The 23,819-nt window shown below is 41.2% G+C and overlaps 1 protein-coding gene and 1 long non-coding RNA gene across 2 annotated transcripts in view; one reads left to right on the top strand and one right to left on the bottom strand.

The window, feature by feature from the left end:
• Positions 1-23,819, top strand: part of CPA6 (carboxypeptidase A6) — a 312,714-nt gene that overhangs the window by 123,796 nt on the left and 165,099 nt on the right. The window contains exon 2 of the mRNA XM_069600201.1: positions 21,175-21,250. Coding sequence (XP_069456302.1) covers positions 21,175-21,250 — 76 coding nt within the window. The remainder of the gene's footprint in view (positions 1-21,174; positions 21,251-23,819) is intronic.
• LOC138931594 (uncharacterized) lies at positions 5,294-17,651 on the bottom strand. The gene is made up of 2 exons (XR_011446635.1): positions 17,569-17,651; positions 5,294-5,964 (listed from the first exon to the last, which is right to left on the bottom strand). It is a non-coding gene; the product is annotated as an uncharacterized lncRNA (long non-coding RNA).

Below are 23,819 nucleotides of genomic sequence, written 5' to 3'. Positions count from 1 at the left end.
TCCTTGACCACCATACTTTTTGAATATTTATTTATTCATATAGGCTGCTTTGGGTCTTAGTTGCCTCATGCAGGATCTTTCCTTGCAGTGCATAGACTCTCTAGAGATGGCACATGGGCTTAGTTGCACTGCAGCGGGTGGAATCTTAGTTCCCCACCTAGGGATAGAACCTGCACCCCCTGCCTTGCAAAGCAGATTCTTAACCACTGGACCACCAGGCAAATCCCTGACTGTCATATGTAAAGTTCAGCAATCCTCCTCTGGCCCTTGGTGGAACCCTCCCCTGCCTTCTGGTCTCCATAGTGACCCTCACCATCCACAGACAGTATGGTTTACTTATGTATTAAGTATGAATGGCTCCTCCCTGATGGAGGTCAGAGATATTTGAAATTTTGACCATTTCTGTTTCCTCTTTGCTTAGAACAGTGTGTGGTGTGTTGTACACACTCAGTGAATATTTGAATAAATTACTAAATAAAAGAATGAACTAGTGTTTGCTTCCTAGAATGGTTAGAAGTCATGTTGCTGCACAAAAAGCTTTCTCTTTAGAATAGGATTATAAATGGAATCTGTACAGGTCCACAGTAATTCCAGAATTCTGTGACAATCAGGGTATGTTAATGCAGATTACTGACAATAGTAATAATGCCAAAATCATTAGACCTTCAAGTGAACCATAATACAAAATAAATCCAACTTTCCCAGGAAACCCACATGCTCTGGGAAATTAATGGAATCAAGTCTCCTTATCAACTGCAACTCTCCAATGATACAAACTCTGAAGTTTGGCATTTTCCTTTGTAATAATGTCAGGAGAGGGCAGGAAACTTTGCATCATTACAAGTCATCGACACTGCAGTTTTTAACCCTTGTCACCTGCCCAACTCTACACTGACAGTGAGATCATTTATGCCTCCCCAGTGGGGGCTTCCCTGGTGGCTCAGTGGTAAAGAGTTCTCCTACTAATGCAGGAGACTTGGGAAATAAGGGTTTGATCTCTGGGGACAGAAAGATCCCCTGGAGAAGGAAATGGTAACCTACTCCAGTATTCTTACCTGAGAAATCCCATGGACAGAGGAACCTGGGTACAGTCCATGGAGTCACAAGAGTCAGACACAACCGAGCGACTAAACAACAAACCCCAATAGTACATGGAACATTCTTCAGAGAAACCTGAGGCTCAGAAGTCATCTTCCCAAATTTATTCTGCCATGTGATTCAAACTTAGGTTTTCTGAATCTACCATCCAAAGCCTTCCCATCACACTACACTGCCTCCAAAGATACTAAAATCTCACCATTTGGGATTTGTTTTTGCTGACCCTGAACTAGATTTGAAATGACCAAGCCTCTACAACAACTTTCTACCTGTATTACTAAAACACTGACTACAGCGATGAAACTTTTCCACAGCAGAAGGAAATGATATTTCAAAGGCTCTTATCTTTTCCAATTCATGTTTTGAAGATCATCTTGGCTTATCACTAGGGAAAATCTCTAAGTAATAAAAGAAACACAATGAAAAAGAAAGGCAATGTATCATAAAATGTGCTTTGCATCTCGATAGCAATGTGATTTATTTATTACTGATGATAAATGTGAGAATAAATTGTTTTTGTGGAATTCATGAATAAGACAGTTTTGGTAAAGTGAAGTCTTGCTTCTAGCATTCAGCTGGTTGAATACTTTGTTGAAAAGTAGAGTAAGGACCTTGGGGCAGTTTTGCAAATATAATTAGGTTTGCAGCTTATTAAAGTGTAGATTCAAACTTCCCCAATATATAATATATTTTGAATAATAATACAGATGCCAGGAGACTCTCTGAATGAGACTGGGGAAAAAGTGATAATCTTTTTTTTAGTGTGCATCAGAGGAGAAAAAATTATCTATCTTAGAACAGTCATGGTAACTTAATCTATTCCATTTTTTCCCCAAGATAAACTATATCCAAAATGAGCCCAGTTAATTCTAACTGAAAGGAATAGGTTGGTATATTCCTTTCCCATGTTAGGTAGTGCTCAGTTATACATATGTATCACATTGTTTTGTACCTTAATTAACAATATCCTTAGTTTGAGTGATGACTGGCAGCCATAATTTAATTAGGAGAATCTCAGCATCCCCTGACAACTAATATAATCTGAATTTGAACTCTATTATATGTCTGCTTCGATTTGGTATGGAGATTCCTGGCCAATTAAGAGCAAAAAGTAAAATCTGTATGTGTGTGTATCTGTGTGTACGCGCATGCTAAATTGTTTCAGTCATGTCCAACTCTTTGCAACCCCATGGACTACAGCCTGCCAAGCTCCTCTGTCCATGGGATTTTCCAGGCAAGAATACTGGAGTGGGTTGCCATGCCCTCTTCTAGGGGATCTTCCCAACCCAGGGATTGAATTCTTAGGTCTACTGCATTGGCAGCCTATATATTTGAAACCTACAAAGTGAGGGTGTAAGGAGTGCAGGAAAGGAGAGGAAGGTAGAGACCTACTGGGATAGTGTTTTGCAGATCATGCTAAGATTTTTTTAGAAGAATTTTCTCTTTTTGTGAGTGGAAAGGTACTGAAGAATTTTAAGCAAGGAAGGATGGGATGCTGTTCGCATTTTCCTTTAAATTGGTTTACCTGCCTTGTGGGGAAGCAGGGGAGCAAGATGGTAGCAGAGACTCCAGTCATGAGGCTGGGAAAGTGGGCTACATGGGAGAGAGGAGGAGGGAAGAGCAGTGAAGGCGAAGAAAGCAAGGAAGAATCAAGATCTGTACGAGAAGTGGAATGAACTAGATGTGGTAATGGGTTGAATGTTGCTAAAGGAGAAGGAAGTTTCAAAGACAAGGTCATGGCTCCTGACCTTGACCAAGTCATGGTGCCTTGACTTACAACAAGGAGTGGATGTTTTATTTAACAAACAGGATAAGTGGATTTGAAGTAAAGATTAACTTTGCTCTTGGATATTATATTTGAGATGTTTGGGAAACACCCGGGAAGAGATAATAAGTTAGATCTACAGTCAGAGAAGTGAGCAGGAACTGGGAAGAAAGGTTTGATGCAGAGATAAATTTTGGGGAGGGGGGTTGTCAACAGAGAAGGGAATGGTTACCCACTCCTGTGTTCTTGCCTGGAGAATCCCATGGACAGAGGAGCCTGGCAGGCTGCAGTCCCTGGGTTGCAGAGTCAGACACGATTGAGCGACCAATACTTTCACTTCACCTATCGATATACGGATGCTTCAAAGTCATAGGAATAGGTGAGATTGCCAAGGGAAAGAGTCTTAGAGTAAAAAGGGAATGAGACCCTGAGAAAGGATATTTAGAGGCTGGTACAGGAGGAGGATCCACAGGGAAAGCTCATCTAAGTTACATCTCTGCTGCGATTCTTTGGGCAGATGTGTATGTCATCCCTCCTTAGGTGCTGGGCACGCCAGCATGCACTAGAACTAATGGCTGACCTCACGAGGCTGGCATTGCAGCCAGGGAGATGGCCAGGGAAGGAAAGCACTACGATCCAGTGCTGTATGTGTAATGACATATGTGCAATACACAAATGTAACACACAAGCATGTGCTGGCAGAGCTGTAGCATTCAGGATATGCAAGGTACAATGGTGTCATCGTTCTGGTTAGGGTAGGAAAAGCAGTCAGAGAGGCCTTTGCAGAAAAGCTCTGTAGCTGGGTGTTACAGGATGAATAGGAGTTCTTCAGACCAACAAGGCAGGGAAGGGTTTTCATTGCAGAGGGAACAGCAAAATCAAGAAAGGGATGAGTCAACACTGCTCTTAGGCAGTGAAAAGGACTCTGGCGTGGCTGAAAAGCCGGCCATTGAGATGGGGGAGGAAGTCAGGGGAGGAGCCTGGTTACCGCGCAGTTCCACACGTGATGGAAAGTTGTTCAAGGGGATCTTTAGAATCTGAATAGTTGCTAGCAGGGCACAGGAAGTCAGTAAATGTTGATTTAATGAACACGTGATCAGATTTACATTTCACAAAACCCAGCTTGTGGCAGCAGAGAGAGAGTACATGGGCCTAAGGAGACAGTGGAGCAAGAAGACCACAGAGCCAGCTGAGCCCTTGCTTGGAGCAATGACAGAGAGACAGGAAGGTGGACAGAGGGTCAGGGAGAGGGGACAGGGCTGTGGAAGAGCTACAGGCAGCCCGAGTGCTATCATTATCCCACCTACAGACAAAAGAAAACCAAAAGCTTTAGAACCGCCAAGATTTAAAGAAAGGTTGATTCACCAAATGTTTGCTGAAGACCTACCATGAACCAGAGACAGGACTTGTTGGGGGATACCAGTGAACACAATGCATCAGGTGTGCACGGAGCTTCCCTATAGCAAAGAAGTAGAACCAATCTTCTTTGCTGGGCTTCCTGGGTGGCTCAGTGGTGAATCCGCCTGCCAGTGCAGGAGCTGTAAGAGACTCAGGCTTGATTTCTGGGTCAGGAAGATTCACTGGAGAAGGCAATGGCAATCCACCCCAATATTCTTGCCTGGGAAATCCCATGGACAGAGGAGCCTGGTGGGCTACAGTCCATGTGGTCACAAAATACCCAGACATGACTTAGCAACTAAATAACAACATACCTAGTGGTAAGAGGAGGAGAGTTGCATGTAGGTGTAGAAGCTGGGGTAGTATTCTTTATTTTTTTGGTTTTATATTTGACAGGAAAGGACAAAATAGCATCACATTGCCTCAGTTTCCCCAACTCAGTCCTCAAGACCAAACTGCTTGAGACACTTTGCATGAATCCAGAGATCCAGGCACAGGGACCTGTCTATTTGGTTCTGGCACTCTATTCTCAACCATTAAGGAAAAGTCCCAAACTCAAAAAGACCATCTTTAAAATCCCAAGGGCTATAGGCTCAAACAGAACCTCATTGTTATAGGACATGTGACTGCTTTACAAAGAGCCTCATTTCTATTCTCATTCAGCCCTCCTGAGACTCCGTTCCTTAGTGAGGATGATCAGGTATTGGGAAGGTGAAGCAATTGAGCCAAGCCTTGAATCCATCTCGATGACCTGGATTCAGGGGCGCTTGTCACCTCCACATGGGTAAGGTCAGGTTTACAACTGGGCGTCGGTTGTTAATTGTGACCACATCACCTCCTGGTTCTTCAGCCTCCTGTGAGTTCTTTGTCATGATTTGTGCTCCACAAGTATTTATAAATCACGTAGATTTGGGGTTAATCAGTCATTGCTGCATCAGTAAGTCCCTGTTTCCAGCTCCCTGGCTGTTGTGGGGATATTGGAAGGCAGAAGAACAGGGTACTGAAAATAGAAATGTCTCAGACAGAAACCACTTCAGACCAACAGTGTTTATTCCGAGTTACAGGTTTCATGGGGAGGTAGAATGACTTCTGGAGTCAGGGTTGGAGGTGGGAAGCAACTGCAGCTCTGGTTGATCTGGGCTAAGTAAGCAAGGACATCCAGCCTGCCCTTTCACCTCCAGAGTTCTTTTCTCACCCAACTCCATGCATAGTCCAGCAGAGAAGGCAAAAATAAATAGCAGTAATAATAATTCCTCCAATTGCCTGCCTTGTGTGCTTCTCTGTTTCCACAGACACTCAAAGGAGTTGGATTCCAACACACACCAAAACCCATAAGCCTGCAGACCAAGCATTTTACATCCAGGAAGGGAGATAGACAAGAAATAACCTCAGGGAAAGCAGAGCTAAGGATGAACTCAGGGAAGGATTCTGTACAAAAATATATTGTATTTAAAAAAGAAATTCAGGTACTTCTGTCTTTGCCACCATCCCTCCTCAGGGCTGTGTCTTCTGACTCACACAGTGTGACTGTTTTAAAGTCAAGGATTGCAGGGATTAAATGTAGCTTTTTCTTGACGCCATTACAGCCACACATTCCCAGATGAACTCGTCCTCCTCTTCTGAATGGGCATCAGAGTCAGCCTATGTGATCCCCCTTAAGGTGGAGATGGAGAAGCTGGTTCACTTTCTTTTCTTCATGAATCCTGATTAACCAAAATAAAAGATTGCAGCAGAATAAAATGTTACATTTAAGCAGTTTAGAGTAAGGAAGGACTTGAAATGTTTTTTGTGGCCAACCATAATGAGGTTTTAGAATTACTCTCAAAGGGGACATATATCCTCATATCCTTCCATCAAAATCCATGTCTCCTGACTCCTGTTACATATTTCACAGTAGGCATCCCTTCTGTTCATCTCATTAGGGCCAGTGAAATCGCAGAAACCGTGCTAATGCTAGAGTCAGAACCCTGTTATCAGAGATTTGACTGCTATTCTACTTGGATGATCACAGCCCAAAGACTTGCATATGCCTTTTTCTCCTATATCTAATTTTATAAAGTAGAAGCATCTTAGTGCTTTGCTTTTTAGATTGAGCAAATTGTATCGCTGCAATGAGAATTCCCACCACAACAAAGAAACCCTCAGGCGCATCGAAAGACTGCAGGGTTGAAACACTGCAGACCATTGCTGGTGTTTGAGAGACTAAATAACTCTCTCCCATTGTATAACCTGACAATTTGCAGAGAATGCCTCCATGCTCCCTAATTTGATCCTACTGGTGGTGCTACAATGTAGGGAAACATTAACCATGTCTTATAGAAAGATCACAGAGGTGAAGTCATTTGCCTCCAGTCTCACAGCTAGTGATGGGAAAGCCAGGACTAGAATTTTAAACTGCAGAAGCGGAAGTTGAGGTGTATCTGGCCTCCTATTGCTGTGAGCCCTCCAGGCCTGGGGTAACATAGAAAAGGAAGAGGCCAGCATAGATATGTCAGAATAATATGATTCCCACAGAGCTCTGATCCTAGCCTTACTCAGAGAAGGATATCATCACAAAGATTACATAAATTGGCACCTACCCTGTACCAAACCCTCTTCATCAACTGCCTTCAATCCTCTTCCAACCCATATAATATTACAAAAGGTAGAGGGGTGTGGCTGGGGGCAGGAGGGAAGCCAGTAGGAGGGCTGAGGTCTCTGATGTTTATCAATCAGGGGCCCTAGCCTCCTTCATCGGAGAAGACAATGGCACCCCACTCCAGTACTGTTGCCTGGAAAATTCCATGGATGGAGGAGCCTGGTAGGCTGCAGTCCATGGGGTCGCTAAGAGTCGGACACGGCTGAGCAACTTCACTTTCACTTTTCACTTTCCTGCATTGGAGAAGGAAATGGCAACCCACTCCAGTGTTCTTGCCTGGAGAATCCCAGGGACAGGGGAGCCTGGTGGGCTGCCGTCTATGGGGTCACACAGAGTCGGACACGACTGAAGTGACTTAGCAGCAGCAGCAGCCTCCTTCATAACCCACTCCAGCGTTCTTGCCTGGAGAATCCCAGGGACAGGGGAGCCTGGTGGGCTGGCATCTCTGGGGTCACACAGAGTCAGACATGACTGAAGCGACTTAGCAGCAACAGCAGCAGCAGCCTCCTTCATATTCTGTGCTGCAGAATATAAATAAAGTCATTTGAATTCCAGAAATTCCCCACTATTCCAGACTTCCAGACTTCAATAACATTTTAGATCTGTGTTTCTTCCCAAGATCTGGCCATTCATAAAGCAAAAAGCCTACATCATATAGATTTTATCCATCAAATGGGGAAGTTAAGTACCTAGTAAGAAGACACTAAAACTGCAGCCTGAACAGTGTCCCTGCAGAGTCAAGGCCTTTATAGAATCACAAAGCCACTAAGCTTCATGTAAATTCCTTTTGGGGAGACAAAAGAAAATACAGTTTAGTTTTTGCCCTTGAAAGAGCTGACAATTCTTTGATTCTTCAGCTTCTGTGTGGTTAATTTTAGACTGCTAATATTAACATCCCCTCGCTGATTATTCTTAATTAAACTTACTCCTGAGTCACTGTTGAATGCCAAAATGTCTGTATCTTCAGAATATTCTTCCAGAAGGCTTTGGCTTGTAGGAGCCTATAAAAATATTCTCCACTCCCACTCCTATAGTTTGCGCCTCATGTACATGGACATTAAAAACTGCCAAATCAACACTGCCACCCACCCTCTACCCCCTGGGCATCCCACTAATCCTGGGTGCAATCTAGGAAAGACAGTTGTCAAGAGATTGGAAAGAAAGTACACCTGGGATTGTGTCTTGGTTTATACACACAAACCTTGTGTATTTCCTCATTGTGAAGTAGTCATGTGTTTTTACGGTACCTCCACCACCATCACCACCATCTTCCCATCACCATCTGCAGGAGTGAGCCTAGATAACATGAAGAATACATTCTTCTTCCACCATGATTGGTTCAAGGATGAGCTTAGCATCTTAACTGATCCAAATCTGTAGGATTCTTTCCTTTCAGCAGTTGAAAAGGAAAAGTAAGCCCTTCTTGCTAACAATGTGGTATATGGATATGAGACCTGGGCCTGCTGCAACCATTTTGTGACAGTGAGTAAAGTGGGCTTGAGTGAACAAAGTTAAGAGAATTGTGGAGAAACCAAGCTGGAGCCCTGACCAAACTTTGCTGACTTATTGCTAGAGTTTTCATTGATAAGCAAATAATTTCCCATATGATTTAGTTCATTGTAAGATAGGTTGCCTGTTATTTGAAACCAAAAGCATCTTAACTGGGGTTTTAATTACACAATCATATTTCTTAACCCCTGACTGAAGTGTTCCAAAATTGATTACATTTATAGAGCCAGATAGTCCAAAAAAGAAAAGTACAGTTGGTCGACCCTTACCAAGGTGGATTTGAATTGCCAGGATCCACTTATACATGAATATTTTTCAATAGTAAATATTACAGTACTATATGGTCCTTGATGGGTTGAATCGTGGATGTAGAGGAAGCTCAGATACTGGCGGGCTGACGATAAATTATATGTGGATTAACCCTCAAGTTATTCAAGGGTGATCTGTAAATTCAGAATTTCCTCCAGGAAAGGAACTCAAAGACCTAAACCACCCAACATCATACAGAGTCACCACATTCATTTAACAGAGAAAATAAGGAAGGGAAAAAGGCAGGTCCAGGGGCTGGGCCTTTGCAGGCTCTTGGATCCCACAGGGGCAATGACAAGGCCCAGCCGCCTCACTCTCTGCTTTCCCTCCCACTGCTGGCATTCCTTCTCCACAGGCTGGTTGTCATTCTGCCAGTTTGCCTTCAGTCTTCACAGTATCAGCCACCACTGCCATGCAAGGAGCTTTTTATCAGGCCGAGCTTACTTCAAAGCTCTTGTTCCTTAGAAATTTTCGGATTCAATAGAACAAGTCACAAGTGATGACAGCTATACAGTTCTGATGTCATACATTGCTCACAGACACAATGAACAAGTCTGGACAATAATTGACAAAGTAATCCTTCTAAGACATTGAATAACCCTTGACAAAATTCAACCCTAGCTCTCCATGCTCTTGTATACACAGATAATCATTGCCTTTATCATTTCTTCAAGTCCTTAAAGGATAGAAATAACCAAATATACTACCTTAAAACAGCAAACACTAAATCATGAAAGGATCAAAAAAATCATAAAAGGATCAGATGAGATAAAACATATAAAACATCCAGAAAGAGATTGATAATAAAAACTCAAAAACTATAGGGTATCATTGTAATTTATTGTTTGGATTAAAAGTAAATACATTAACCATTGCAATTGAAAAAGCTCTCTGCAGATTATTCAACTTGGGCAATTATTGTATGCCTAATTATTTTTCATACAACAGACAATTCCATATTCACACTGTATTCGGATAGCTCCAGTATGATTTTAAATACGTTCCAGACATCTTTGGGCTCCAAAATCACTGCAGATGGTGACTGCAGCCATGAAATTAAAAGACGCTTACTCCTTGGAAGAAAAGTTATGACCAACCTAGATAACATATTGAAAAGCAGAGACATTACTTTGCCAACAAAGGTCCATCTAGTCAAGGCTATGGTTTTTCCAGTGGTCATGTATGGATGTGAGAGTTGGACTGTGAAGAAGGCTGAGCGCCAAAGAATTAATGCTTTTGAACTGTGGTGTAGGAGAAGACTCTTGAGAGTCCCTTGGACTGCAAGGAGATCCAACCAGTCCATTCTGAAGGAGATCAGCCCTGTGATTTCTTTGGAAGGAATGATGCTAAAGCTGAAACTCCAGTACTTTGGCCACCTCATGCAAAGAGTTGACTCATTGGAAAAGACTCTGATGCTGGGAGGGATTGGGGGCAGGAGGAGAAGGGGATGACAGAGGCTGAGATGGCTGGATGGCATCACTGACTCAATGGACGTGAGTCTGAGTGAACTCCGGGAGTTGGTGATGGACAGGGAGGCCTGGCGTGCTGCGATTCAAGGGGTCGCAAAGAGTCGGACACGACTGAGCGACTGAACTGAAATGAGACATCTTTATCAACATCCCCTGAAATTTTAGGCAGAGAAGATATAGGAATGTATAGGTAGTCTTCTGCAGCTACTTTAGTCTCTGCATGAAAAAATTTAAGACTTGCACTTCTGATGTTCTTCTAACTTTGTTGAGATATAATTGACATGTTAAATCTGTGTAAGTTTAAGGCATACAATATGATAATGTGAAATGTTTACCATGATAGAGCTAGTTAAACACATCCCTTACCTCATAAATTGCAATTTTGTTGTTGTTGTTATGGGAAGGACATTAAAGTTCTATTCTCTCAGTAACTTCCAAGTATACAGTATGAAATTATTAACTAGAGTCAACTAGAGCTGTGCACTAGATTCCCAGATCTCATTCATCTTAAACTGAAAGCTTATACACTTTGTCTTGCATCTCCCATGCCCCCCACCCCTCAGCCCTTGGCAACCACCATTCTACTTGCTATTTCTATGAGTGTGGCTTTTTTAGTTTCCATTCACAAGTGAGGTCATATAGTACTTGTCTTTCCCGGTCTGGCTAATTTCACTTAGCGTGATGCTCTCTGGGTCAATTCACGCTGTGGCAAATGGCAAGATTTCCTTCTTTCTTAGGGCTGAATACTATTCCATTGCATCTTCATACCACATTCTCTTTGTCCATTCATCCAGCACTGGACACGTGGGTTATTTCCACATCTTGGCTATTGTGAATGATGCTGCAATGAACTTAGGAGTTTGCCCTCTCGATCTCACGTTCTGTATTAATTGTATGTCCACAAAGCAGTAAACACACTCACCTCCAAAGATATAAAGACCAATCCCTTTCCACAATATGAGAATGCTTCCCAGTTAAAAAACGTCCCCAAACAAAATCAACATCATAAAAAGACCAAAAAAAACAAAACCTCCAAAGTTCCAAACTAAGGAATACATTTGGCAAGAATGTAAACAGATCTTGCTTTGTTTTTCCCGTTTCATTGACTGTATCCCCCAGTTTGGCTCCCAGTAATTTCAATCACTTCTTGTTTTTGATTAACAAATTAAAGGCTAATTTAGAAAACCGGCTGATAGCTTGCAAGGGAAATTTTCCACAGCTTTCTGTAACTGCTTCATCCCTGTAGTGCACCAGAAGGAAAAAATACTTCTCTATGTCAAATTTCCATTAAGTGTTCTTCAAATCTCTTGTAGAACTAAAGCCTCATTAAAAGCCAGTGCCCATGTTTTGCTGACCAGCAGGGCAGACATAGATTGGCTCCCTCAGTACCTACTGCAGTCTCTGCTGATGTGTCTTTCTGGCCAGCAAAGGCTACAAAAACCTAAGCTCCCTTGGTTCCAGATGTGATTTAGGTTGCATTTGACCCTGACTCAGATTGAGAGCTGAGGTGTGTGGAGAGAGACACTGTGATAACAAAGCAGCGTTGTATGGATGAGGTGTGTCTTGTGGCAGAGTAGCAGGGCTGTTCTCTCCCCAGCTCTCTTGCCTCATATGATTTCTACTGAACTCTCAAATCCTAAGGTTACAAACAGAATGAAGGAATAACTAGGAAAAGAGAAAGTCTGGCCAACAGCTTCTGGGAAATCCAAATCCTGTTTACAACATTTTACTATTCTCTAAACATTCTTTGCCCTAGTTAGGAGAAGTGAGTATCAGGGTTTTAAATACTAACCATATGTTGTGTGTGTGCATGCGTGTGCGCATGCCTGTGCTCAGTTGCTCAGTCGTGTCTGACTCTTTGTGACTGCCTGTGTCAGGCTCCTCTGTCCGTGGGATTTTTCAGGCAAGAATACTGGAGCAAGTTGCCCCTTCCTACCACAGAGGATCTTCCCAATCCAGAGATCGAACCTGCGTCTCTTGCATCTCCTGCGTTGACAGGCGTATTCTTTACTATTGAGCCACCTGGGAAGCCCCAACCATATGTTAATGTATCCTTAATTTGTGTTTCTGACCTCAGCTTCCTGCCAAACCCCAAATTCATATAATCCAACTGACTCAGCACCTTATCCAAGGCCTGATAGGATCTCAAATATAGCATGTCCAGAAAGAAAAAGGAGCTTGATCTTTCCACCAAACCTGCCTCCGGCCTTCTCGGTCTCAGCTAATGGCCAAAATGTAGTGGTCATCTGTGATTGTTCTCTAACTCTGCTTTGGTTATGTATAAACTCAGCAGTGAATTCTATGGTCTCTACCTCTAGTCTAACCTGGATCTAGCCTCTCTCTCCCCCTTCGTAAGCCAATTCTGTCCTTCTTGTTTAGTCACTAAGTCATGTCTGACTCTTTGCGACCCCATGGACTGCAGCACACCAGGTTTTCCTGTCCATTGAGTCAGTGATGCCATCCAACCATCTCCTCCTCTGTCATCCCCTTTTCCTCCTGCCGTCAATCTTTTTTAGCATCAGGGTCTTTTCCAAAGAGTCCGCTCTTTGCATCAGGCAGCCAAAATATTGGAGCTGCAGCTTCAGCATCAGTCCTTCCAATGAGTATTCAGGTTTGCATTCCTTTAGGATTGACTGGTTTGATGTCCTTGCTGTCTAAAGGACTCTTAAGAGTCTTTTTCAGCACCACAGTTCAAAAGCATCAGTATTCTTTGGTGTGCAGCCTTCTTTATGGTGCATCTGTACATGACTACTGGAAAAACCATTGCTTTGACCATACAGACCTTGTCTGCAAAGTGATGTCTCTGCTTTTTAATTCACAAAGTTTGTCATAGCTCTTTTTCCAAGGAGCAGGAGTCTTTTAATTTCATGGCTACAGCCACCTTGGCACTTGCATGGGTAGATACCTGTTGAATGAATGGTTTGTTCTCTGTTGTGGTAACAGTTTTCTCTGATTGTGTCCTATTCTTCAATATCACAAGAAGGACTTGCCAAATAATTATTTGACAATAATATACAAAAGTCCTTGAGATATAATAAAGATAATATTTTACTGTAAAATAATATTTATTGTAAGAAAAAAAGAACTTCACGGTAGGGTTACATTTCATTGCTTTTTCCCTTTCTGACCTGTGCTAATAAGAGAACAGGAAATTTTCAAACTACACAATAGAAGCCAATTTCAGAAATTTAAAAGCAGTTTACACAAAGCCAATTTCAATTCAGCAAGTATTTCTTGATCAGCCATTACATATGAGATGTCAGGGTGGGCATTCAACCTCTTGAGAAATTGTCTGCTACAAAGTGAAGTACAAGAGTAAGGCTTTTGAAGATTATGTTTTTCTTTTCTCTCTTGTGAAAATAACTGTAGCAACAATAACAAAAAAAGGTCGTCACTTCTGCCTAATGTTGATCCAAGAGAAGTCTAAATCTTCATGTTCTAGGCAAACTGCCACAGGGAGCTTCTTCATGTTCTGAGTACTTTATATTGCAACTATAAACTATGAACAAAGAAGGGAGACTCCATTTAGCTCTCTTGAGTATTCTCTGCCAAGTTGCCTCTTATTTATTGCTTTTTAATGAAATTTTTCATGTGCATCAAAACACAATCTTTCAACAAGGGAAATACAGCTCAGAGACCTCTCTAATATAGAATCTGCATGTGAACATTAATTTTCTTAGATGGAATTACTTAATAGATTTCTTTGTCCTTGGGCATGAGGGGGTTTTGTTGTTGTTGTTGTTCCATAAGTGAACATCCTATTATTCATTCTTCCACAAGATGCAAGCTTTCAGAAAATTCAGCAAATATTTTAAACTGTCCTATTTTTCTTGCAAATGCAAGATGAGTCTTAGCTATTGAGTAATCTCCCCTTTTGAAAGCACACACAGTTTTTTTAAGCTGCCATCAAAATTAAAGGGGTGTTTTAGAGAATAGTATTCAGGGAGGAAAGAAAGAATATCAATATGTGTTTCCCACGTGTGAAATATGTTGTTTACTATTGTGTGTATGTTAAGCCTCTTCAGTTGTGTCTGATTCTATGTGACTGTCTGTACTGTAGCCCACCAGGCTCCTCTGTCCATAGGGATTCTCCAGGCAAGAATACTGGAGTGGGATGCCATGCCCTCCTCCAGGGGATGTTCCCGCAGGGATCAAACCCAAGTCATATGTCTCCTGCATTGGCAGATGAGCTCTTTACCACTAGCGTCACCTGTTTACAGTTCAGTTCAGCTGCTCAGTGTGACCCCATGGACTGTAGCACACCAGGTCTCCCTGTCCATCACCAACTAGTCAAACTCATGCCCATCACATCGGTAATGCCATCCAGCCATCTCATCCTCTGTTGTCCCCTTCTTCTCCTGTCTTCAATCTTTCCCAGCATCAGGGTCTTTTCTAATGAGTCAGTTCTTCACATCAGGTGGCCAATGTATTGGAGTTTCAGCTTCAGCATCAGTCCTTCCAATGAATATTCAGGACCAATTTCCTTTAGGATGGACTGGTTTGATCTCCTTGCAGTCCAAGGGACTCTCAAGAGTCTTCTCCAACACCACAGTTCAAAAGCATCAATTCTTCAGTGCTTAGCTTTCTTTACAGTCCAACTCTCACATCCATACATGACTACATAGCTTTGACTAGATGGACCTTTTTTGGTAAAGTAAAGTCTCTGCTTTTTAATATCCTGTCTAGGTTGGTCATAGCTTCTTCCAGGGAATAAGTGTCTTTTAATTTCATGGCTGCAGTCACCATCTGCAGTGATTTGGGAGCCCAAAAAAACAAAGTCTGTCACTGTTGACATTGTTTCCCCATCTATTTTTCATGAAGTGATGGGACCGGATGCCATGATCTTAGTTTTCTGAATGTTGAGTTTTAAGCCAAGTTTTTCACTCTCCTCTTTCACTTTCATCAAGAGGTTCTTTCGTTCTTCTTCACTTTCTGCCATAAGGGTGGTATCATCTGCATATCTGAGGTTATTGATATTTCTCCCAGCAATCTTGATTCCAGCTTGTGCTTTATCCAGCCTAGTGTTTCTCATGATGTACTCTGCATATAAGTTAAATAAGCAGGGTGACAATACACAGCCGTGACATACTCCTTTTCCTATTTGGAACCCTTCTGTTTTTCCATGTCCAGTTCTAACTATTTCTTCCTGACCTGCATACAGATTTCTCAAGAGGCAGGTCAGGTGGTCTGGTATTCCCATCTCTTTAAGAATTTTCCACAGTTTGTGGTGATCCATACAGTCAAAGGCTTTGGCATAGTCAATAAAGGAAAAGTAGGTGTTTTTCTGGAGCTCTCTTGCTTTTTCGATGATCCAGCAGATGTTGGCAATTTGATCTCTGGTTCCTCTGCCTTTTCTAAATCCAGCCTGAACATCTGGAAGTTCATGGTTCACATACTGTTGAAGCCTAGCTTGGAGAATTGTGAGCATTACTTTGCTAGCGTGTGAGATGAATGTTTACTGTTAAATAAACATTAAATTTAATTATTCTATTGGTTTTCCTTATGTAATTCTTAAAAATAGCTGAAATAAGTAAAATCACTGTTATTGTGCAGCATGCTTTTGGTTAAAAGCAGATGACGAACTGGCCTACAGAATAAAGGAAAATGTTACACTATAAATTTTACACTATACAACAGGAAGTCCAGAGGCAGGACAGGCTTGAAAGTTGGTTTATTCTGTAAGGTCATTAAAGACCTGGGTTCTTTCTGTGTCTCCATCCAATGGTCCAAAGAATCTGCCTCACCCCAAAGTTCACTCTCTTCTTAATTATGCTGCCATGGCATATAAACACATTGTTTATATTCAACAGCAGAGTGGATCTTATTTTTCCTTAAACCTTGGAATATCAATCCTTGCCTTAAACCTGATTGAGTCCATTTACAGCACGTGGCTATCTCCAGACCTCCAGACTAACAAAAGCTGCCAGGGATATCCAAGCTCTAATCGGCTGACAGACTCATTCCTGATATGGGGATGGGGTGTTTATCTGAGCAAGTCAGTTCTGTTAGGGTTTAACGAGGGGAAATAGATTTAGGAGGGGTAATCAAAAGCATCCACTACATTCATCTTATCTAATACCTTGTGAAGGGCAACATTGGAAATCCTTTTCCACATCTGGTAAATTGTCTTTATTAAAAAACTGAACATGGGTAGCTTGTACCAATAAAGAATCCATTACTACAAGACCATCTGTGAAATTTTCCCTCTTCATTTTATATAAATCATGGTTGTAGAAAATAATGAGACTATCCATATGTGTGTTTCAGATGCCAAAGAGCTACCTGAGAAGAAAGGAAATAGTCCCAAACAGAGAAACTGATCAATGATTAGATTCAAATACATGTGAAAATGTTAAGAAATAAAAACACTACCAATAACCAAAGAAAGTTAAAATATACACGACTAAATCATGGGTTGCTTCTGATATTTACAGTGAAACGCACTTGTAAAAGCAACTGATTTCAGCCCTTTAAGTTTTAAAGGGTGAGAAAAATATTTTTCTGTAGAGGTAATAATACTATGCACTGATGGAGAAGGCAATGGCACCCCACTCCAGTACTCTTGCCTGGAAAACCCCATGGATGGAGGAGCCTGGTGGGCTGCATGGGGTCACCAAGAGTCGGGCACGACTGAGCAACTTCACTTTCATTTTTCACTTTCATGCATTGGAGAAGGAAATGGCAACCCACTCCAGTGTTCTTGCCTGGAGAATCCCAGGGACAGAGGAGCCTAGTGGGCTGCCATCTATGGGGTCGCGCAGAGTCGGACACGACTGAAGTGACTTAGCAGCAGCAGCAGCAGCTATGCACTGAAAGGCTGTGATAAGTTAGGTGTTTCTCAGACAGGTGTTTCTTGCCAGGGCTATGAGTATAAGCCCATCATGGTAGGAACTATTGTATCCGTAGCACCCACCACTGTGCCTGGCATATAATATAACTTTTAAAAAGTGTGGTCAAATGGAATTTCACAACCACAGTTGTAAAAGATACATGTGTCCCAGTGTCACTGCAGCACTATTTACAATAGCCAGGATGTGGAAGCAACCTAGATGTCCATCAACAGAGGAGTGGGTAAAGGAGTTGTGGTATATATATATATATATACAATGGAATATTACTCAGCCATAAAAAGAAACAAATTTGAGTCGGTCCTATTGAGGTGGATGAACCTAGAGTCTGTTATACAAAGTGAAGTAAGTCAGAAAGAGAAAAACAAGTATCATATATTAACACATATATATGGAAGCTAGAAAAATGGTACTGATAAACCTGTTTGCAGGTCAGCAATAGAGATGCAGACATAGAGAACAGACTTGTAGACACAGTGGGGGAAGGAGAGGGTGGGACGAATCAAGAAAGTAACATTGAAACATATACCTTACCACATATCCTTGAAATGGATGGCCAGTGAGAATTTGCTGTTTAACACAGGGAGCTCAGCCTGGCACCCTGTGGAAACCTAGAGGGGTGGGAGGGAGGTTCAAGAGGGAGGGGACATATGAATACCCATGGCTGATTCATGCTGATGTAAGGCAGAAACCGGCACAACATTGTAAAGCAATTATCCTCCAATTAAATAATTTTTTTAATAAAAAAGAAAAATTCTCACAAAAACCTTATGTGACAATATTTTAGTGTTTCCCCAGTTAAAGATCAGGTATCGTTGGCTCTAAATGTTTATACAGCTTGGTCAAGTGGAGCAGCCCAGACTGGAATCCAACCTTATTCTTTTTTCTTCCCTGAATGAGAGGGAACTGGATCAGAGAAGATAAATTCAGTGACTTAGAGACAGGAATGAAAAACTGAAGTACTGGAATTTGTGTTCTTAATACTGGTGCATTTGTTAGGTTTAGAAAAGACATGTTCCAGATACATCAGATGATAGAAGTTTATCATGCTTGCTAAGTCATTCAGTCATGCCCAACTCTTTGCAACCCTATGGACTATAGCCCACCAGGCTCCTCTGTCCATGGGATTCTCCAGGCAAGAAACTGGAGTGGGTGGCCCTGCTGTCCTCCAGGGGATCTGCCCGACCAGGGATCGAACCTGTGTCTCTTATGTCTCCTGCATACTTGACTTCCTGAAACTTTCCTGTTTGCGGTCCTGAATTTTTGTTTTGCTGGTTTTGTTTAGTTGCTAAGTCATGTCTGAGTCTTTGTAACCCCATGGATTGCAGCACACACAGGCTCTCCTGCCCTTCACTATCTCCCAGAGTTTGCTCAAATTCATGTCCATTGAATTGGTGATGCTATCTAAACATCTCATCCCCTGCCGCTCCCTTCTTTTTTTACCTTCGGTCTTTCCCAGCATGAGAGTCTTTTCCAATGAGAAGCTCTTTGTCAGATGGCCAGAGTATTGGAACTTCAGCTTCAGCATCCGTCCTTCCAGTGAATATTCAGGGTTGATTTCCTTTAGGATTGATCTTGCAGTCCAAGAATTATTGTTTACCACTTCGAAAAGGACTAGCTAACGGATCTAGGGAGAATAAGCTTTCTGTTTGGTAAAAACAAATGGGGCACTTGGGTGGCACTTGTCTTACATGCTGAATAAAAAGCTGTTGGGTTTTGGTTACTGGCTAGTTACCGATAAAATTTATGAGCTTACAAAAAAGTATGACATTTCATGGACTTTGCGAAATCGCTTTCCTTATTCTCTGTTCTTTGATAAGTAATCAAATGGTAATAAACACATTTCTCAAGTCACACCTGAAAATTTCTACAAGCTGAGATGAAGTGGACTTCTTGTGATAAAAATGATAAAACTGGGTTTGAACAATCACTTTCAGGGTTAATAATCCCAGGGGTGGTCCCCTTTTATTCTGTACTCACAGGGAAGGAACCAATTGCCAGGTTGAATTATCCATCATCTTAAAAAAAAACTTCCCATGGCTGTAAAACAGCTACAGATTGCTTTCTTTGCACTCTTGAGAAGCTGACAGGACCCCAGATGGAGGTGTTTTTCAGCAACCTCTCAAGCGATTCATCCCTCAAAAAACAACCATATCATCCATTGGAGTTGTTCTTTGCCAAGAATTATGTTGGGTCAGGTGGGAGGGGCCAGGATATGATGAACCCAGAAAACACAAAGCTCAGAGAAATGTGTAATAGAAATGAAAAAAAAAAAAAAGAATGAAAGAAGAGGTGTAATTGCATTTAAATTCTGAAGGTCATATTTGAAGTTTTTTGTTTTTTTTAACAGTGATTTTTTTTTTCCTTTCCTTCTACTTTTTTATTCTTTCCAGGAAAATGGACTTTATGACACAGGTAGCAAAAGGTTGTTTTGTGTGATGTTTTTGAGGAATACAAAAGCCAAAGCTACAAAGCCATATTGAGTAGCAGTGTGTACAACATATTAAATTATCACTCAGCAAGCCAGGGGTCTTTTAACTCACAGGCCTAAGGAAGGTATAACAGGGTCATTTGAAAGCATAAAGCAAAAATTATGGGAAATGGACACACAGCCTTAAAGAATGACTGTCCAACAAATCCAAAGTCTCCCTTGGGCTCTGATGTCCTCCATATTAATCTTAACCTAGTCTTTGAGACTGCAAGTCATCTAAGAGGTAAAGCCATGGAAAAGCTCATACATTCCGTCCTTATTCTGGTACAACTTTGAGGCTGAAGAGAGAAGCTGAGGCTGAACTGCTAGAGCTTTTGTTTTGTGCTTTGTATATGTGGTATTGATAACATTCTGTTTTGTCTGCAGTCACTGTAAAATGCCATTGAAGATGATGGAAAATACTCATTCCTCTTACACTTCATTTTTCCTTACATTTCCTCTAGAAGCCAATTATTCTCAATGATCTCCTTTATACCAATCTGCTAATAAATATTTAATAAGTTTCTACTCCTTGAAAAACTCATTGAACAGTTGTGGGGTTTTTTACTATGATAAATAATTTTCTTATTGAAACGTAGTTGATTTACAGGGTGTTAGTTTCAGGTGTACAGCACAGTCATTCAGTTATACATGTATAGTTGTGATTATTATATACTAGAGTTGTGCTTCTCAAGCTCATCATGACAAAATTAGAAAGTGATAATACGTGTCTGGCACACCTGGGGGAAAAGTACCACTACAGAGAGCTCTCTGGTGGAAAGCATGACACCTCTAGTCTTTTTAGGCAATTCAGAATCTGTGTAGACTGTTCAGATGTAATTTTAACTGTGGAAAATTTTTAATGGCTGTAAAAATTGATTTTAAGTTTTTATCACTTTCAAAATGTTACATAACCATAGAGGAAAATAATATGAAAAATAAAATATATATATACATATATATATATATAACTGAATGACAGCTGTACACCAGAAACCAACATAACATTGTAAATCAACTATACTTCAATAAAAATAAATTTTAAAAATTAAAATTAAATAACAAAAATTTTATAGCCATCGGGATTTAATGGCCACAAACAATGAGGGCAGGGGGTTTCCTCCAGTTTGGTCTCACATACCAGTTGGTAAGCTGTATACTCGAGAAATAAGATGTCCCTTAGAGATGGGCCTATCTTTATGTTCTCAAGGTGGGAAGAATCCAAACCAGAAATGTTCCACTGTGTATGGATGTCATGGGTCCTCTTATCAAAAGTCACATTCCTTTTCAGCATAAAGTTAAAAATTTTAAGTAGGCTTTTTTGCTTTTTTTTTCCTGTTAGCGGGAATTTTCCTTCTGAGTGTCTGCTCTGAGATATCATGGAAGTTCTTGTCCTGTGGCCACTGTTACTGTTTTTTTGATCTTTCTCTGCTTGAGTGTGAATTTGTAATCTTTAAAAACTGATGAAAAAAAATAAATAGTTTCAAGACAGAGGGGAAAAAACGATCAAAACTATCATAGCGTACCAAGAATGCAATAAAATTCCTATAGGCCAGTCTAAAATTTTGCTGTTTTTTCTAAATGCAAAGGCAGTTTTAAAAAAAATATAGAAATGGCTGCATCTTTATTTTTGAAGGGTATACCTCACCATTTTTTTCCCTTTATTATAGCGATAAGGTGATAAGACTTACTCCCAATACAGAAGAGGAAGCGTTTGTACTGAAGAAAATATGCCACCAGCTGAAGGTAAGCAAGTGTCCACTCCCTTGTCATTATGCTCATATGTGTTTACAAGGCTTTGCTGACTGAGGTTGAATCACTGGACTTCAATAGCCATGGGAAGAAAATGCTAAGAGATAACCTGGAAGTGCCTTGAACGTATAGTTAAGGTTACTCCAAATTGTATATATCTGACCAGTTTTCTATTTACCAGTCTATTTTCCATCTCCCTTAGTAGATAGAATGTAAGCTTCATGAGAGAGCTTGTCTATTTTTGTTTGTTTCTTTGTTCTCAAAGAGTGTCTTGAACATTAGAAGCTCAGTAAGGTTTTCTTAACGAATGAGTGAATTTAGTTAGTAATTTTCCAGAGCTTCACTTCTCCTCCTTGAAATCTTCCTGCTGATCATCTAGACACTTTCCTTCTAATTAAAACTTCAAGCAGACATGAGCGGAGGAAAATAAGCTAGAAACTCAAGTTAATTAATTTTGCTATGTTTCAGTGAGTCTGATAAGAGGATTCTGTTGGCAAAGGTTGAATGACTTTGATTGTTCAATCTTTGATGAATTCTATGGATTTTAGAGTTAGAGGATTTCTCATCTCCCTATTACTATATATAATTGAGTGTTAACTTTAGCTAAAAGGTTATGATGAGAAATGGGGTTGACGGTCTCTTTTCCGTGCCTACCAAGCACAGAAGCATCCCATAAAGTTTGTGGTGCTCTAGCTTCATTTTAATGGAAAGCAAAGCAGATTTACCAGGGGGGGCTCATTAACCCCAGTGTGGGATAGACAAACAAGTGTCCTAGGACTGGCATACATTTCTACCTGGAGATGGTGTTAGGGGGATGACAGAGGAAGGATAGATTCGTTAGCTTCCGGAGATATGTATATTTATCAGACTTTTGGTCTTTTATTGTTGGTTTGATGTTTCTCTTTGCCATCTCCCCTTCAGATACTGACTTTATTTGCAAAGGAAGTTTATTTGAACTTTTATTGATTGCTTGCTTCCTCCTCCTCCATGGTCCCTACACAGGCAGTGCCAATTTAAGTTGGGGTCTTATGACAGGGGCTCATGAATGAGGATGCAGGAGTTTATTCCAAACTCTGGTGATTTTCTCCAATACCAGCGAGGTTGAGCTTGCCAGGCATTTCCTAAATCTCCTCTCCCCTTCAAAGGAATCTCTGATTCTAGGAACTGACATTGAGCTACCTCTGGTCACATATGATCATCAATCCCATTATAGATTTTTTAGCAGCAATACCTGAACACTCTCTGAACAGTACCCCAGGGACTCAAAAGTTGCAGTGAAACAAAGCAAGCTTCAAGTAGAAGCTTCTGTCTCCATTGATGTTGTGTGGTAGACATATCACTGGAAAAGAGCCCCCTTTACATCTTAGTGTGCAGTATTTCAGAGAACAAATATTCTGAACCAAAAATTGTTCATCAAAGGACTTTCCCCCCATTTTGTGAATATGTTTACCTGGTAGGCCTTATAGAGTTATAAAAATGAAATTGCATAGTTCTATATGTGATAATCACTTACCATTATCAAAAGCAATAACATTATATCAGTGGGGACTGTGGGAATTCCTTATAAACTCCTCAGTCATTGTAGATGAAACCAAAAGATGCTAAGCGTAGACAAGAGGGTAGACCCTGATAACAGCACATTTACGTCGTGACTTTTGGTACTTAAGAAAAACACAAAATCGTATACAGAAAAAAATGTTCCTGTATATTGTTTTCATTAGGTCCTTAAGGAATAAACCAGGGAAGGAAATGATCTGGATGTGAAGGGGCTTAGAAGACAACTGAGAGAAGGGGAAGGGACTGGTGAGGAAAGAGGGGAGCAGAGTGAAGGGGAGGGAGTTGGAGTTAATATTTCAAGTGTTGATGATACTCTGAGTCCACATCACAATTACATCCAGCCCCTCATGGTCACCATGTGATGGTCATAGTGCTAAGTGCTTTCCAGAATTGCTTCAATTCAGCAACACAATGAATTGGGCATTGTTATTACTGCTGTGTTATGACCAACCTAGATAGCATATTAAAAAGCAGAGACATTACTTGGCCAACAAAGGCCTGTCTAGTCAAAGCTATGGTTTTTCCAGTGGTCATGTATGGATGTGAGAGTTGGACCATAAAGAAGCCTGAGCACTGAAGAATTGGTGCTTTTGAACTGTGTGTTGGAGAAGACTCTTGAGAGTCCCTTGGACTGCAAGGAGATCCAACCAGTCAATCCTGAGCGGTTTAAAGGAAATCAATCTTGAATATTCATTGAAAGAACTGATGATGAAGCTGAAGCTCCAATACTTTGGCCACCTGATGCAAAGAACTGACTCACTGGAAAAGACCCTGATGCTGGGAGAGATTAGAAGGAGAAGGGGATGACAGAGGATGAGATGGTTGGATGGCATCACTAACTCGATGGACACGGGTTTGAGCAGGCTCCAGGAGTTGGTGATGGACATGAAAGCCTGGCGTGCTGCAGTCCATGGGGTCGCAAAGAGTTGGAATGACTGAGCAACTGAAATGGACAGACAGAGAAACGGGGAGAGACAGACAGAGGTTGAGGAACTTGCCCAGGTCA

Source organism: Ovis canadensis, chromosome 9 (assembly GCF_042477335.2).
Source record: "Ovis canadensis isolate MfBH-ARS-UI-01 breed Bighorn chromosome 9, ARS-UI_OviCan_v2, whole genome shotgun sequence".
In the NCBI taxonomy this organism is placed as follows: domain Eukaryota; kingdom Metazoa; phylum Chordata; class Mammalia; order Artiodactyla; family Bovidae; genus Ovis; species Ovis canadensis.
The sequence above is the reverse complement of the archived record's forward strand: the minus strand, read 5'-3'. Positions and strand labels throughout refer to the sequence as shown.